Source organism: Passer domesticus, chromosome 3 (assembly GCF_036417665.1).
Source record: "Passer domesticus isolate bPasDom1 chromosome 3, bPasDom1.hap1, whole genome shotgun sequence".
In the NCBI taxonomy this organism is placed as follows: domain Eukaryota; kingdom Metazoa; phylum Chordata; class Aves; order Passeriformes; family Passeridae; genus Passer; species Passer domesticus.
This window is the reverse complement of record NC_087476.1, coordinates 43,872,008-43,889,723: the sequence shown is the minus strand read 5'-3', so window position 1 is coordinate 43,889,723 and position 17,716 is coordinate 43,872,008. Positions and strand designations below refer to the sequence as shown.

At 37.5% G+C, this 17,716-nt stretch overlaps 1 protein-coding gene and 1 long non-coding RNA gene across 2 annotated transcripts in view; one reads left to right on the top strand and one right to left on the bottom strand.

Moving 5' to 3' along the window:
* PREP (prolyl endopeptidase) overlaps positions 1–17,716 on the top strand; it is an 84,722-nt gene that overhangs the window by 13,028 nt on the left and 53,978 nt on the right. The window contains exons 6-7 of the mRNA XM_064412818.1: positions 286–407; positions 8,903–9,008. Coding sequence (XP_064268888.1) covers positions 286–407; positions 8,903–9,008 — 228 coding nt within the window. The remainder of the gene's footprint in view (positions 1–285; positions 408–8,902; positions 9,009–17,716) is intronic.
* On the bottom strand, positions 4,511–10,028 carry LOC135296451 (uncharacterized). The gene is made up of 3 exons (XR_010358558.1): positions 9,749–10,028; positions 8,837–9,035; positions 4,511–4,628 (listed from the first exon to the last, which is right to left on the bottom strand). It is a non-coding gene; the product is annotated as an uncharacterized LOC135296451 (long non-coding RNA).

The following is a 17,716-nucleotide window of genomic DNA, read 5'->3' as shown; positions in this document are numbered from 1 at the left end:
TCTAGAAAGCAAAGCTTGAAATCATAAATCTTCACATTTGAAGAAGGTAATATCAACAATAAAAGGAAAAGGTTACTTTTTAAATAGGTTTCCAGCATGAAGTTTAATCTTGTTTAGTAGGATGGTGTTTGTTTAGAGGGGAATGGTTGTAGCTTGGAACCATTCCTAGTCCTTTCTTCTGAATTTCTCTTTTATATACAAAGGGATACACAAGTTTCTAAGGGTTTAATATGATTGTTGCATTTCTTTGAGAACTTACTGGTTTAAATATCTGCATTTCACTAGGCACTGAGACCTCCACTAATCTGCATCAAAAGCTGTATTATCACGTATTAGGAACTAACCAGTCAGAAGATATCCTATGTGCTGAATTTCCCGATGATCCAAAATGGATGGGGGGAGCTGAGGTATGGTAAACATCCTGCACCTTACCATTGTCATGTTCTGGTTTTCAGATTCTAACAACTGATAGTGGATATTAATTTGAAAACATTTTGTTAAAAGAGCACTTTTTATTAGTGTTGAGGAGTTGACAGTTGAACTAAGAATCATTGATTAAGATTTCCTGAAAATAAGACTGCCTAATTTGCTTTAAATCACTCCTCCAGCTGCAATGACACTATCATACACCCTTTTTCTTCACTGAGGTTATTCTGCCTGATACAAATTCCAAGACAGAGAAGATCATTTGATGGATAATATATCACTGTTCTTGTTTCTTCTTGGTCCGTGTTTAGCCCCAGCTTGTACTTCCTGCACAAAAAGCTTATTCTAATATCCACTGTCTGGATATTCCCTGCTGTGTATTTATTTGGTTATAATTAATTTTGCAATGTCTTCCCTGAAAAATAAATATATCTGTTCTGCTTAACTGAGGAATGGAGATATACAGGTCAAAATCTGCTAATTATCTGTGTATGATTGGAGAACTCTAAATTTCCCTACAAGTTTTATCAGCACACATATGGTATAGACTATGTTATTGGAAATGGAATTGATTTCCTAAGCTTATTTTGACTACTACTACTACTACTACTACTACTACTGCTACTATATAGTGCAAAATCCCAGTAAACCTGTAATTAATGTGGTTTATTCCCCATATTAGATTAGCAATGTGCAGTTGAGTGCACTTATTTGGAGTGCTGCTGAAATGTAGTGATGGTTGTTCTATTTGTCAGGGAACTGACGTTTTCCCTTGTGGATGAATACTTGTAATACTCTGCACTCTCCTGCCTGTCATGTTTGATCAGTACTTTTTGTTTCTATATTGGTCTCTTTTTTGTCTGACACATTTGAGGAATATGAAGTGGTTTTAGCCTGGTTTGGGGTACTCAGTTCCTGCAAATACTTTTCTCTGCAAGAACCTCTTTTGAAAAATGTGATCATCAATTTGTGTCACGTTTCAACTCGTTAACCCATGTTAGGGCTGTCTTTACTGTAGGCTGACAGAAAACAAAGGTACTTTTAGTGGTCAGGAGAAAAATATTTTGCCATTAAAAAAAAAAAAAAAACAAAACCAAACACAAACCAAAACAGTGCAGTTGCAAAATGTCTTTCGTCTTTGTGCAGTGGGTCAAAAAATCTTCTTTTCATGCCATTCCAGCAAGTTTTCCGGTCAGTTTTTCTAAGTGTTTAAGAAAGTGGAAGACCACAAAGTAGTGGGAGAAAAATCAAAATATCATTAGTCAAAATCAAATTATGTGGCTGTTTGGTGCTGTCCTGAATATACTTCCTTGGTGCTAAGATGCTGCTGTAGGTTTTAAAATACAACTTTGCACAGCGCAGCATGTTATAAATGCATACTTTCATGTGTTTCTGTCAGATAAATAAAAAAAAGATTTTGTTTTACCAGCTTTGCTAGTCCTGCTAGCTAGAGACATTATGTTTTACATAAGCCTCAGTGAAAACAGTTGATTTGTAGTGTGGGTGTTCCAGTCTTGAGTACCAAACCTTTCTCTATGGTGGGAGGAGAGTTGAACTTTCATACCTAGGTTTGAACAGAATTTGCAGGTCTTGAAAGCAAGGTCAAGGAAGAGAAATGACTCACTTGCAAGTGAAAAGCACCTGACAAGGAGATTCTTCAGAGACTGCAAAATTAATAATGCCATGATATTTCACCAAAAATAATGTCAGGTGTGCTGTAGGGAGTCAGAGTGGTGTGTATTCTCAATGGAGATAGGAATCTAGGTCATTCATAAGGACATAAGATAGTTGTAGAAAATTTTGTCAGCTTAATATATTTACAAGACAATATGCAAGCTATTCCTTATTATACATTCAACACCAACCCAAGTATGCTTGACTTAAACATAATCTGTGGTGCTGAAAATGGTGTTGGCAGAGAAATACAGATGCATTTCCAGCTCCTCACTTGAATGGATTGTTTCTGAGGAAAAAAAATCTGTGTTTTTTTAGTCAGATATGTAAATTTTGAAAAAGAGGCTGTCAAATATTTTCATTAGTCTAGAAAAAGCATAAGCATTTCTGGTACAGATTCTAGAATGATGGGAGAGTTGTGAAGAGCAGGGATAGAATTTAATTGAATAACAGCCCAGCAGAGGGCAGTCTGGTATGAAGATTTTTAAAACCTTGGCAATGTCATAGGTACTCTGGGAAAACAGGAGCATCCCATGCTTTTCTGTTTAAGTGGCATTTTCTTGCTTCTTCTCCAGACTGACTGAACATATCTCTCTTTCACAGACAGACTGTTATTCTCAAAGTTAAACAGTAAGTTACATAACAATCTTTCACAGTTGGTAGTGCTGGAAGTCTCTGTGGTAGCAGCAGGAAAGTAAACAGGACAGAAAGGAGTGCGTGAGAGGAACCCTCCTATCCCAATTCTGCCAGCAGTAAAATAAGTACAAATTTTCATGTTTTCTAACAAACACTGTCTACTGTCTCTGAATTGACAATCATTGTTTTAATTTTTCATTTCATATTTGGAGCTGTAAGTTAACATCAGTGGTTCTAAACCAGAGAGGTGATCTTGCACATGATATTCAGAGCACAGAGGAGCAGGCTGTGCCAGATGTGTGCTGCCTGTAGTGGTTTCACTGCAGCAACATAGAAGCATCCACTGGGGAAGAGTGAGCAGCATGGAGGGCTGAAAACATTGCCAGTTCACTCAAGTGAGACACACTGCTGGGTAAAGCAGGGCTGTGGGAATTTTTTACACTGTCTTAGTCAAGGATGAATCTTAAATAGAAGACTAGTATGAATATCTTCCTACAGCCCTGGCAGTAGGCCCAGAGGCTTCTACTTGTATGAAAGAGGCTAGTAATCATGGCTGCATGTGGGGCTATGGGAGCTGATAATTTCTTACATAGCCAGGTTCCAGATGCTTTGGTGCTTTCATTGCTCAAAAGCAAGATGAAAGCTGCAGTAAAAATTGTGTGTGATGTTTGTCACCCCAAAAGGCTACTGATTTTGTTCTGTGCTAGGCTTAGGAAAGAGAATGCAAGTAAATATGTGTGTGCATATTGCTGTGATGAGCTAGGGTCAAAATTCCTGTTTTCTGACTTTGGTATGGCTCCTTCAACCCCAAAGCTGGCGGAGGCTTGAAAGGATATGGTCAGTATAGAAGTGCTCTTTATACCAGCACATTGTATCTAAAATCCAAGAATAAAAACCCAGCTGGAATAAGAGATTTGAATTAATGCCCAGAGCAAGTTTTCTAACCTGGGGAGTGGGAGAGTGGGTGGATAGAGCACATCACAATGTTGTTTGCATATAACCGTGTCTGTGTCCTGCATAAAGTGTCAGGCCTGTGCCTCAAAATGTAGGAAGGAGATTCTGTTGGACCTCATCCTGAAATTTTGCATTCCTGTGATCACCCATTATTAGGGCTTCTGAAATCTGGTTGATTCTGAAACCAGTACTCTGCAAAGAGAAAACAAAGCAGTGCCTTTGCAGCCTGAGAGTAGCAGCTTCAGGTGCCTTGGGTTGTGCACAGTCCCAAGAGGTTGCTTTGTGAGAGGGAGTTCGTGCCCCAATCCTCAACGTCTTAAAAGACTGCGAGAACATAGAATGTGATAGGAGCTATTTGCAAGCTTCAGTGACATTCTGGCACCGCTGCAAAGATAATATCAGAACATAGCTGTATGTTGCCTTCATTAAAGAAAACAACAAACCAGTGCAACACCCCACAACCCCCATAAAAAAAAACCACAAAACCCCACAACCCTTTACAAAAGAGTTTCCTATTCTAGGAAGAAAATCGCTTTGCTTTTTCTAATAAATGTGGGATAATAAAAGTGGAATTTGGAAGGCTAGGAGACTACTGTGGGGATTCTTTGTCATCATGCAGGCAGATCTTTGCAGCACAGGCGCATGTGCACATCTGTGATGGTAGAATACTTGAGGCTGTTCAGACAGTGTAAGTGCTCTTTACTTGCCAAATCTTTCAGCAAATTTTACAGTAATTTTTTTTTTCTCTATAGAACCAACGTGGATTTTTGTGCCTAATATTTTAGTTTGTTCATCTGATAAAAAGCTTAAAAATACTCACAAATAACAAAAGAGGTAATTTCTGCAGCAAGTGGAAGGTTTCTTGCATGTAAATTCTTCTTAGTGGAGTCATATCCAGGGTCAGTGGTGTTATGCAAAAGTCTTTGGGCAGCATATATCTAAAGTTAAGGAAGTAACTGCTGTCATTAATCCGTTTGATTGTGGTGACTGGGTACATTCCTAAATAAGTATTTAAAAAAAATCTATTCAGTCACTCTGGGTGGTTTTAAGCTGTTACATCCATAGCATGTAGTGAAAACTATAACAGTGTTAAAAGTCCAGCTTCATGATGCAATGAGTTTTTAGTTCCATGTGTTGCACGGTTGCATCTTTATTGCTACACATCTTTCTTTTTCTGGATGATCTGATCTTTCATGGCTGGATGCATTACAGTTAGTAATTTGACCTTTTAGCTCTGTTGGAAAGCTTTGATTCTGTGATTTTTTTGAACTTTGCTCTTTTTTTTTTTTTTTTTGGTATGTGATTCATTTGCTGTGCTTCATTGGAAATGCATTAGATAGCAATGACAGTTGCTCAGTTTCATATGCAAAGGGCACCAGTGCATGAGGAGCAATAGTTTGTGAAATAACTATAAATAACTATAGATGCAGATCAGGTTGTCGATTACCTTATTGTTAATGCCTGCAGTTAGGAAGAGAGTTTATCTTTTTCTCAACAAAGGCATAGGATCTGATAACTGAATTTTATTTATTTTTTTTTAATACCTTGTTACGCAGAGATTAGGTTTTTTTCCACCTTGGTAATAAAAAAGGGCAAAGGTAGTAAAACTTTGAATTTATTATCTGTAAAGGAATGATGTGTATATATAGTTGCCTTAATAGAATACAATGTACTCTAAGGGCCCCTATTTGTGAACTGAATGTAGAGAGCTCTTCCTTATCCTGAATCTGGCAATTGTGACTGTCTGGGTAGTGTTCACAGAACTTGCATTAATATTCACTGTTGGTATGCACATGACTTGAAAGTAGAGCACTCTAATATTTCTCATATTGACATTTTAGTTGAGTAATACATAAAGCCAGGAAGCCTAAAAACCCAACAGCTTTCTCATTTTCATTCTTTTTTGTTGTTGTTTGTTCAATTATGTATGAGACTTTGGTCTGAAATCTGCTGCTGCTGCTAGACAAAATATTTCACTTTTTTTTTTTTTTGCTGTGGATGCTCATAACCTTTTACAGTTCCTTATATGGCTTGTATAATTAATTAGTTGTATTTTGTAACAAAGACGAGATTTGAGTGGTTAGAAGATTGTTTTTACTGATTAGACTTCATATAATTTTTCTTAATTTGGTGTTCATTGATATATTGAAGTTACAGGTTCTTCTCTTAATGTTTGTCTTCTTAGCAGTGGTTACTGTTCATCAAAATGGAGAGAACAGGTAGCATTGAAATTGCTAGGCAGAAAAACAGCCCAGAGAAAACACTCCACTATAAACCAGAACTCTGCTATAAAGGAGGATTTAAAGGTTTTTATGCTTGAAAGACTAGGTAAAATAGTACTTAGGAGTACAGCTATCTTAGTGATACTGTTGTGTATATTTATATGGTGTAATGATGGTCACAACAAATATTTAAGAAATAGTAGATCTGACAAACTCAAAATTGCCAACCAACAAAAGATACATACTAACAAGTTCTTTGAAATAATCCTTACTTTACTGTGCTGAGTTAGGGATTAGTGCTGTGTTATGCCAGTAAAATCATTGTTATGCTGAAGGTTTTCAAAAGCTCCAGTTGAAAGGCTACAGGATTTCTTCTGTCCTGTTTTGACAGATACTAAATGTTGTTTTAAGAGGTGCAATTGCTTTATAGCCTTGCTTACCTTTTACCAGTGGGTGTAGTTTGAAATGATAGTAATTATTTTAATGAGAGAAATGTGCACTGACTGGCATCCCAGATCTCTCTCAGAAATTCTTGAGGTATGTTTCATTTTCATCTTAAATGTGGGAAATCAGGTCTGACATTACAGCTGTCCCTCTTGTGCCGAACCATGAATGCATTCTGAGATTTGAGTGAGGTACTAGTATGAAATTTCAGTTCATAAATTTCTGAGCCAAGAGCAGGGATTGCAGCTCAGTTCATGAAGATGATGTAGCAGTGTAAGAATAATTAAAATGATAGTTGGTAAATCCTATATCCTTTTGCCATCCTGAAACCCAGACTCTTGTCTGTTTACAGTGTAGGGTCAGTGGCATTTGGGCTGTGATTACACATTCATCAGTGCTGCAATCTGAGCTGCCTTAAGTAATCTCTACCCCTGTTATTCATATTTCAAGCTGTTTGGTGCTGTGTGTTAGTTTGGCCATTTATGCAACTGAAAAGTGAACTGATTGAGATACTAATCTGGCAGAGGGGCTTTTATTCTTCTTTTTTTTTTTTAAATTGTGGATTGTTTAAGTATTTTTCCTTTTTCTTTCTCCTTCCCTTCATGGATTCTTTGTTTTGCTTGCTTGGGTGTCTTGTTCTTCTGGATTCTTTCTTCCTTTCTAGTTCTTGGAGATTTAAATTTTTGTTGTTGTTGTTGGATATGTCATTTTTTCAGTTGGATCAGTTCCCTGAACTGGTGTACTTCACAACTGGTGGATGCTTGTACTGGTATGACATAGGGAATGAACTTACATGGACACAAGCAACCATAGCAGTAGGAAGAGCTAGAGGTGGAGACTGCATAAGGTGTTGCTTCTGCCAAGATTGCTCATCAGACTGTAACTTTGCAATGTAGATGTCTAAATCTGCAGTATAATACTGAACATTTTTGCATGCTGCAGTCAACAGTCTTGTCCTGTTTCTGTCAAAATCCTTTGGGTTGTAGAACTCACTGGTGTAAGAATAGCTTTAGTGATAGAGACATACTTAATTGGTATCCCACCAGCAAGATGCTTTGGGAATTCTTACTTCAAATTAGACATAAACTGTTGTCAACTCTTAACTAGTCCAGCTGGGAATATGGAAGGAAAAATTAGATGTACTCAGATTTGCTGTCATCAGAGATCCTGAATTGCCCTTCGAACAACATCAGAAATTTGCACATCTCTGTTCTTTCTTGGGTAAAGTTATCAGTCTTCTCTTTACCGTTTTCTCACAGAATCAAAGAATAAATTTATGTGGGTTCTGACTGTGACTAAAAAAAGTTTTGTGTGTCATATTCTTGAGTATAACTGAAATCTGTATTTTTATATATAACTTAAAATTATTTGCTATGTTTTTTCAGTTGGTGAGGAAGTGAAGGGAACTTGGTGCTTTCACAAGTATGGACAGATCTTTAAGCAGCATATTGCAATAATTTCCTTAATTAAAATTTATACCTGCAATTATTGCTTGCCGAAAACCACTGAAGATGTATCTTTCAAGAAAGATCACCTAATCTTGGTTTCCATTTCTGGATATACTTGTTTCTAGGTGCAGGGTGCCCTGTTAAAGATGTTTTCACTGTTTGATGTAAAGGAGTGGGTTTTTGGCTACAGTAAGAATCTTAGGTGTTCTTTTCTATTTGTCTTGTGGGCTTTTGGCTGTATGGACTTTTTTTGTGGTATAATTAGATTATAACAAAATGCCTATAAAAATACAATTTGGAAAAACTCATTTGGGGATCATTTTTGTTTCAAGGAGTGTTTGGTTGTTGGGGTTTTTTTATTAACTTTCATGCACTGAGATTTGTTTCTGTTCTACTAGGTCCCTTTCTTGTGTCCTTAAAATTGTGGATCTGTTGGAATAGCAGTATAATTAGAACTTAATTCTTCCGAAATTTATTTTGCGCAACTCATTCCACAGATATTTTGCATAACAAATGTTACAACTATAAACTGAAATATGTCTAAGAAGTAATTACAATATAAGAATTGTTTTGAAGCTGTATGTAGTGCCAAGTGGAAAGTTTCCAGAACCCAGATTCATATTTTGTGACTTTAAATTTCCATTAGATATGGTTATATAAGAATGTGGACAGAAAACAGCCTTCTCTATCAGCTCTGTTAATAAAACATGAAAATTTTGTAATTTTAGATTATGCTCAAAAGAACTCAGTCAGGAGAAGGAGAATTTAAGACTTCTTGTTACTTTCTGTCTTTCCCTGTTGGACTTGCACTTTCAAAAGCTTTGTCAAGAAATGTAGTGTGTTTGCAAAGCCTGAGTAGACAAGAAGGATTAATTGATGACTTTCTGTACTAGCAGACACCATTTCAGAAATTATGTTGTGTGTGTACATGCATGTGCAAAAGCGGACCAAGAAGCTTTATCAGATAATTTATAATGTGGTTATAGCTTGTAATGTTCTTTTAACAGCAGCACTAGATTTTTCTGCACCCACTTTTCAAGTTGGAGTTCTCTTTTCCAGAGTATGAATTGTCTTAGATTTTTCTGTAACTTCTTACAGGTGTCGGATGATGGTCGATATGTCTTGCTGTCTATCAGAGAAGGCTGTGATCCAGTGAACAGACTGTGGTACTGTGATCTACAGAAGGAGTCTCAGGGTATATCAGGTAGGTGTTGCTTTGTAAGCTTGCTTCCTTTTAAGACAATATAAAATTTGAAATACCTTATGTTTGAATGAAAATACAGATATGTATGTTGAAATACATATATTCAAATACATGTATTGCTTAACCACTTTAATGCAGAAATCAGATAAAATAAGCACTGCTAGCATTCCATTTTCTGTTTTGTATCAGTAGATGAAAAACTCCATTCTTAATTCTGTAGTTTGTTTAAAAGGTCACAAGGAAAAGTTGGTATAGTTAAGCAGCTGTACCAGTGTATGTTCAGTTTACTTCATTTCACTGATACTTTTCCATGTTAAAACTTTTTTTTGTGTTTTAAAAATTTTATGCGTCTCCCTTCAAGAGCTGATAGCACTTTTTTACAAAAAGTGACTTGCTTAGAGATAACATTTTCTTTCTATGGATAGTGCTAGGAAATAAAAATCCTCCGGTGTTGTTTGGTAGCATCGTTGTTGTTACAGTAGAAGTATCAACTCATATTTCAAATTCGCTTTCCTGAAGTGCTCCTTTCTTGCCTTCTAGTTGGAGTAGCCTTTGGCTTTTGTGTATTAGGCTTTGTAGCCACAATGGTATGAGGTGAAAGTATGGCACTTTATACCATATGGCTGTTGTTAATTGTTGGCATAGTTAGCTGGTTTACTGATTGGTAGTTTCGTATTTCCAGAGTACTGCATTATTGAAAGGTATTCCTCAATATGTGTTTTGCATAGAACACAACTTACCTTTTTTGATTCTTGCAGCTTCTCTCTCCAGAAACTTCAGAAACAGAATAAATACTGCAGTAGCTCTTTGTTGAATATTGGATCTCTAGAAACTTGTCCTCTTGTTTATTAACAGCATATTTCAGGCTAAGGAGGGGACACTACTGCTGACTTGTCTACAACCAAACTTCAGCCAAGGCTGGCAACAACTTCCACATGCACAGCCAATTCTTTGTTATTTGTACATACCAGGTCAGGCAGGGCACCTTTCTTTCTTTGGCTTCATGATCACCTTGGCAACTTATCATCAAGGCACTGTAGAATTGTGGATTGCTTGAGCCCTAGGTTACATTGTCCTTCACACAGAAGGCATCACAGTGGCTAGAATTTCCAGTGTAAGGAGTGTGACCTGTGAACATGAGTCTTCTTCCAGTTGTCTGAAGAAGGTATCATCTACTTCTTCCTAATTAGGAAGTCCATAGCATGGACTACTACTATGTGCTCTATAGCACATAGTAGTATATACCACTACAGTAGTACCCAGGCTGGTCCGCCTGTTAATCTTAACCTATGAGCTACTTACCATCTCCCGAGGCAGAACTCCATGAATTCCAGCTGTTCTTTCACATAGAAGACAACTCACCTCCTCACCTTGCCAACCTATCTTTACTAAAGAACCTTTACCTCTCCATGGTAGCACAGCATTCCTGTGAGCTATCCCACCATGTCTTCATTAACCCATTGAGGTCAGAGTCCAGAAACTGCACAGAGACTCCTTGTTTGTTTCCATGTTGTGTGCATCAGTTTAGAGGCAGTTCAGGCAGGCACCCAAGTGTGCTGGTTTCTCAGTACAGGTTTGAGAGCTTTCTCCATGAGGCTGTTCTGCAGGCACTTCCTTCTTCACGTGCCTGTGCTTGGAGAGACTCCACTTCAGCTGTCTCGTGGATTTTTGTGTCTCTTTCATTTTTACCACCTTGGCTTGCCTACTCCATCCACATCTTCCTTACTTGTCAAGGAATCACTTTCTCCTGTTTTTTATGGTTTGAAATTCTGCTTACTGGGTTGTCTAACTTGCAAGGATCCTTTTACCTTGTTTAATCCAATGGACAACAGTGTAGCAATAGTACAGAATGGGGTAACCTAAAATTGCTGCCAAATCATTGGTTTTTCTCTTGGATGTGTATGGATGAATGTCTGCTGTTCCTTATTTGCAGCCTGGTTTTTGTGGAAATAAGAGATGCTTAATCCCACTTTGCTTTTGGAAGTATTGGCTCCCACATGCAATCAGTGGTAATGGAAAAACAGGAGTCCTGGTGGTCCAACCCTCACAAGAATGTGTGGAAGGTCAGTTGGCCAGGCAGACGTGAGACTGTAAGCTTGTGGCATAAATTTAATCTTGTTGTACCTTGAAGACTCACTCAAAGGGACACCCTTATGGATTCCTGAGCTGTGGAGAATGCTCCGGAAGAAATTTTTATCGTCTTAGACTTGAGCCACTTTCAGTCAAAGTTCTCTCCCCTATGGATTCTCAGAGATATGAAAATCAATGAAGATTTGTCTTCCAGCTTTGATATTCATAACATTCTCTCCTGTGTGAATTCTTGGATGACACTATGTTTATGATGAATCTTAATATAATTCAGTTAGAATGTCTAATGACTTTATACAAATCCATACACCACTAGGTTCTGCTGTTTCCAGTGTTCAGAGGCTTGTGTCTCTTCATTGCATACAAGACTCTGTCTGTGTGTTGTACTCACTTAAGAGGACTTCTAAGATGCACCTGTCCTGTATATCTGTTATTTGGATCATTATGGTGTTCAGCAGGGCTTTGTCATTAGTGGGAGGTTGTGGTGACCTGAGATGAGGAAGTTTCAGAATCCGTCTGTGGATTAGAAGGAATAGCTACATTTCTAGAGAGCTTCTTAAACAACCTGTTTTTTCTTCTGATTTTCCTCAGAAGTGCTGTCTGTAAGTCATAGATCAATTCGTAGTGTGTTAGACAAGTGTGCTCTCAGAGTTGAAATAAAGTCTAACAGGGAAGACTGTTAAATAAATGGGGAAATGCATTGTAATATTGTAGGCAAGTAATATTGGCTGATAGGGAGGTGTATCATTTAAAGGACCCATAGGGTGGACAAGTGGAGTAATTCTGTTTGGTTTTAAATTTGTAAACCCATCTCCTTGAATGGGCTATTGGCTGAGTTGGGTCTGTAATAACAAGGCTAAGTTAGTCCAAGCCACAGGTTCATCCAACAGCTGTTACATCACTGACTGCTGTGAGATCCAAAGCAGATGAGCTGAATAATGAATTTTCTTACCTTGTGCTGTAATGAAGGACTCTGCTTGCTGCCAAATTCTGTGTTGGAGGTAAAGTGAGAATAACCTCCAGACTGTAGGTGTGATAAGATGATGGACTGAATGTACCTATTTAGACCATTAGCTGAGGCTCCTGCTCTCCTCTGTTCCCTCGGGATGGTTCAGTCCATGTGAAATACAAGTATCTCTCTGGACAGATTTGGACCCCTGTGCTGATTGGAAAAATTGGCTTGTAGCTCACATGCTTCTAAGATTAAAGGGAGAAAAAGAAAAGAGATATACCTCAAAACTGAAAACAACTTGAAAAAATTAAAGCAGGAAATCTGAAAAAAAGTACAAAGTTGAGAGAGAGAAAATGAACTGATTAAGACAGATGTTTGTGAAGAAGCTGTCAGAATAAAATAACTAGTTTCAGGACTGTCTGAGTGAGTATTAGTTATTTCAGAAATTGTACTGACTGGCAAAGGGGGAATGAGGGAAACTGAAAAATGAAAGAAAATGGATGATATTATAGGTAGTCTAGGATCTAACAGATAACATCTGATATAGATGCTGTTTTAAGGACAGAGTGATTTTACAGTGAAGCTTCAATTCAGTAACCATAAAGAAGTGAAATAATATTGGAGATGCTCTGCTTATTTCAGTCAAAATGCTTTTGCGTCCTGGAGATGCTTGCTGAAGACAGAGGGGTAAATAAGTCTGATTTTGCAACTGAGAGCTGAAAATGACCATTGAATTCTTAGTTACTTTTGTTCCTCACACCTTGTTAAAGTGATATTGACTAAACTGCTTCCTGGATTGTTGAAATTAATTGACCAAGAAAAAGTTCCATTAACAGACAGGACTACGGTTTTGTAATGAAGAGAATAAAAGTAACAGAGCTAGTAATCAAGGGAAAGGACCTAATATATGGAATGTACCTCAGAACTGAAGGGACACAACTGGTATTACAGGCAATTTTGTAGTAATTTTGTACTTAGGTTGTTCTCTCCCCCTCTTCTTTTTTATCCTTCCTTCTGTAATAGACCTCTTATATCCATGTTCCTTATATCATTTCCAGTGTTTGGACCTGTCCTTGAAAATCCCACAGAGGCTGGTTATAGAAGTGTCCTTTATACTGTTTCATTTCTTTGAGATACATCAGTATTTAAGTCCTGTTTGAGCAGCAGGTCAAGATAAATGCACGTGTGTATTTATAGACTAAAGCCACACTATGGTCGTAGAAGCTGTGTCATTCTTCAGCAGCATCCTGCTGCAGGAATCACAATAATAAACTATTCCTGTGTAGATATTTTATAGGCTAGTCACCTCTTACTAGGTCTTCTTGTACTGGGTAGCAATATTGTGGTTTCTAGGTCGAGGCTCTTGGATTCAGTGAAAGCCATTTGTGTTTCCGTGAAGTGATTCATAGTTTGGAAGCTTTTGATAGTATAATGTACAGCTTATTTAGAAATAGTGATTGTTTTTATAATTTTCTCATTTCACTGAGACTGAAGAAAAAGATTTCGAAAACTTCATGCAATCTGGCAGTATTGCACTGGATATATAGAGGTTGGTATGTGGCAGATTCCATATGATCAAATAATAATGTAAGTCTTCTCTTTCATGTATAGACCTTATTGATATAGTTTTTCATTTTAATTTTTGGGGACTTGTTTGATTTAGCTGAACTAGTAGTCTACTTCTGCACACAGCTGGACATATGAAATTACATGCTCATTAAATATTTCAAGTCTGGTGTTAACAACTTTCTCATACTTCTGAATTTATTTGTTTTGTAAGGTCATAGTTTAGAATGAGTAAATGCACTCTACTTAAGGCTTGTTAGAATTAAGGTTGGCTAGCTAATTTGTGGGCTTTATTTCTAACTTACTGTAGGTTAGAAATGTGGCACAATTAAAAAAATATTTCTACCTGTATGTTAGGAGACCTTCTAGCTCAGAGAAATGTTCATTTTGTCTGTCTGAGAAACAAAAAGAGGCCTTTTCCCTCAAAGAGCACAGTAGGTGGTTGAATTATTTTGCTTAAATTTGCAGGGTAGAGTGGGGAAGCAGAGTGAAAAGGGGGGTATCCATCTTGAGAAAAGAAAGAAGAAACAGGAGTGCAGAATTAAACAGTATGTTTCACGTGTGGAAATAAAAAATGGTTAATAAATGTCTGCCTGATAGAACTTGGAAGATGGCTGTGAATTCAGGGATGAGTCAGCTACTGTGGGAATCATCATGCAACACAGTATAGCCCATAACAAGCTTACAGGAGCTCAGATATTTCCTTCCCCAGTAGGTGAAAGGAACGTGTAATCTTCCATTTTTACTCTTACTTATATATGGCATGTTTTTGTAGCAAGAAAATATTTCCTTTTTAAATTTCAAATTAAACTCAACAGTTTGTGGCTGTTTTGAAAATACTAATCCAACCAGATAAGCTCATTCAGTTGCAAAAAACAAAGCTGTAAAACCCTTTTTTGCCTTCTTAAATTGTGAGCTTTTTCTATATTTATGCTCAATTACATGCCTGTCCCATTTTTGCTGTCTGTCTAGACAATACAAATAAAAAAGTAAATTTGCGCCTTTTCAATTCGAGACACTGAAAGCAAAGATCCAGATTGTTCCACAAGAATGATCAAGAAATGGAACAGAATGATTTTGCTAACAATATAAAGTAATTTGCTTTGAGGGAGAAGAAACCTCTGGTTTAACTTTCTCACAAGATATCTCTTTATGAAATACGGTTTGTCCAATATTTGCCACTTAATAATTGCTTCAGTAATCTTGAGTTAATGCATTTCATTACCTTCCTGCACAGCATGAGTTGTTGCTTCTTTTTGCATATACTGCCTTTAAATAGTAAGTGAGGTCATAATGATGTCATCAAAGAGTCTGTGGAAGGGAGAACATTATATTAGTTCTGTTGTACTGAATGAAGTTGTGTCCTGTGCATTCACTGATTGTTCATGTATTATTTCTCAGGCTATGAGGCAAGGGATGTTAACTTGTCCTGTGTTGAGTGGGAAATCATCTTAGTCTCTGAATGGAGATCACATCTAACAAATGAGAGTAGACTATTTCTAAATGTTCAGGAAACTTAAAAGGATTTAACTTGTCTATTTCTGCATCTGAAAATTTAGGTGTGTCGATAATCTTCCGCATTTATGATGTCACGATATTTTTGTCAACAGCTGTAGATTAATCACATTGGCTGTGCAGTCTCCTGTGATATTCCTTGTTAGATTGTTTTCCTCAGAAGATAATCTACACATCAGTGTTTCTGTTTCTTTCCATGAATGGTACCGGGAGCATTTGAGCATCTTTTCTGGTTCCCAGATTAGCTAAAATGTTCTTCATGCTTTCCTTCCCCTGCTTCACAGGGTTTCTACTGTATGCAGACTCAGTCATTTTTCTCTTCAAATGTTCAGGTTGTTTGCTAGGTTTTTAAGCAGACCGTTGTGAGCTACTTGTGCCAAGAATGCTCCTTTTTAGAATAGAAAATCACCGTGCTAGGTGTAACCTATGACAAATAAGTAATAGCTTCTTTTTAATGGGGATTTTAAATTAGTCTGAAAAGATAAGAGATTTGGGGAGTTATTGTTTCCCTTCCCCCCCTACTACCATAGGTGTTTTTTGAGTCCCACCAGATTAACCCAGTTTGTAACATAGTTTTTGTTACAAAACTCTTTGTGTTAGAAATTACCAGGTTTACCAATTGAAATTCTATGTTTACAACTAACTTAACCAAACTTTAAAAAATATTTTTATATCATATCAGTATTTTACAAATACTCAATTTCTCAAGAGCTGAGGTCATAATTCCCAGTATTGTGGCAAGACACAATACTGAGGCACTCTGAGAGGACCCCCTGGGAGAAGACAGCTGGCTGCTCTTTAAGCTTTGGGGGTAACTCCCTTGCTGTACTGTTTCAAGTAACTGTGGATATGGGACCTCTTCCCTTTGTGCTTTGTTCTTCCTTTTTAGTTCCTCGTGGGGTGAGGTTCAGAAAGATCAGGGACAAAATTATGGGATTCTTGTCCAGATTTAACCACTCTGCCAGCCAACTGATAAGGTTTAATTTTGCCTTATGAATCAGTAGCAGGAGTGCATTGCTGGTTGGGTCAGGAAGGACAGCACTGTGGGTTCATGACCAGAAGGTTGTTCCCTCATTCAGTACTAGAGGTTTCCCTACTTATCTTGCTAAGCTGCTCATAGGCTTTTCAACTCTTGGCTCCTGTAACAAACATTTAAAAGTGATCTAATGCTGAGTAGTTCTTAAAAAAAACACGTATTTACCCAGTAGCTGAGCACTGTAAGGCACAATTTTTGGTAGCTATTTTTCAAACTTGGCTTCCACAAGACAGACTGAACTCAGGTTTGCTTGTTTATTGAACCAGTCAAACAAGAAAACTTCTTTCATTAATGACTCTGCTTAACTGTTCTTGCTATACCTGAAAATGCCTCATAGTAGCCAAACAGCTGGATACACAGTAATCAAGCAATTATTTATTAGCAAACCTTGTTGTACACCTTACCAAAAAAAAGGCAAACCAAAAAACCCAACCAACCAAAAAAAAACCCCAAACAAACCACAAAAACAGTGGGGTTTTTAATGTAGCATGTCTCTTCATGCTTCTGTGCTTGGTAATAATTTTGTTTTTCCCATTTCTTGAGAAATGAGATTGTTTCTTTTTTATTAGATTGTCAGTCTTGACTGTTTACTCTTTTGAATATGTGATTTGGTGCTTTGAAGAAAGAATTTAGCACCAATCTGTTGGTGTGCAACAAGAAATAAATGAAAGCTGTTTAATCACCCTTGGCTATGAACATAGACCAGTGTGACATGGTCTATTGCTCTTGTTGAAGTTGTCCTCAGTATTGACCTTTTTTTAAATTTTGTATTGTGGTAGCAGCTGAGAAGCCTAATGAAAAAATCAGGATCCTCTTGTGAACACTGTAGAACTGTTTCATGAGTTACTGACTCAGAGCTCTCGGCAGAGCCCCACTTTGCTCTTCCTGGGGGACCTGAGGCATGAGAGCGAGGTAAAAAAAGAAGGGATATAAACCAGCATGGGGAGCAGAAGAGATGGCTCTTCTTATAACTTTTGGGTGTGTAGAAATATAGCCTTAATGAAAAGCTGCAGTGATTTCTGGAATGCAGAAAACTGAGAGGGCTGGCTAATTGGAAAGCACACCTGAGTTCTTGGATTGGAAAGGAAGCTAAACACAGATTTGTTTTAAATAGAATGTACAGGGGCTTTCTGGAGAGAGAACAGTGATAGGGGCTCTTATGCCTGGGCTGCTTGGAGGTTGGTTGTTTACGTCTGGTGAACAGTGTGAGGTGGTGGGAGGACACATGTAGAGGGGAATAGGAGCTAGTGAAAAATACTTGAGAACCACTGGCTTGAAAAGATGTGATAAAAATGTAGCAAACACAGAAGTTCACAGCTTAGTCATTTTCAGTTGGAATTGCTTAGTCATTGTCATCTGGAATTGCTTTGGATTAGACTGGCTGGGAAAGGTTAAAAGAATTTAAGAGCAACACTATCAATCAGAATTTTTAAAATTTTGGTTTTGTTTAGAATGTTGTTCTTTTTTTCCCCACGCCAAAAAAAGCATGTATGTGACTCAAGGGCAGGTGGAAAAAGGTAATGTTTGTCCCCATCAGTGCTGAAAATGGGA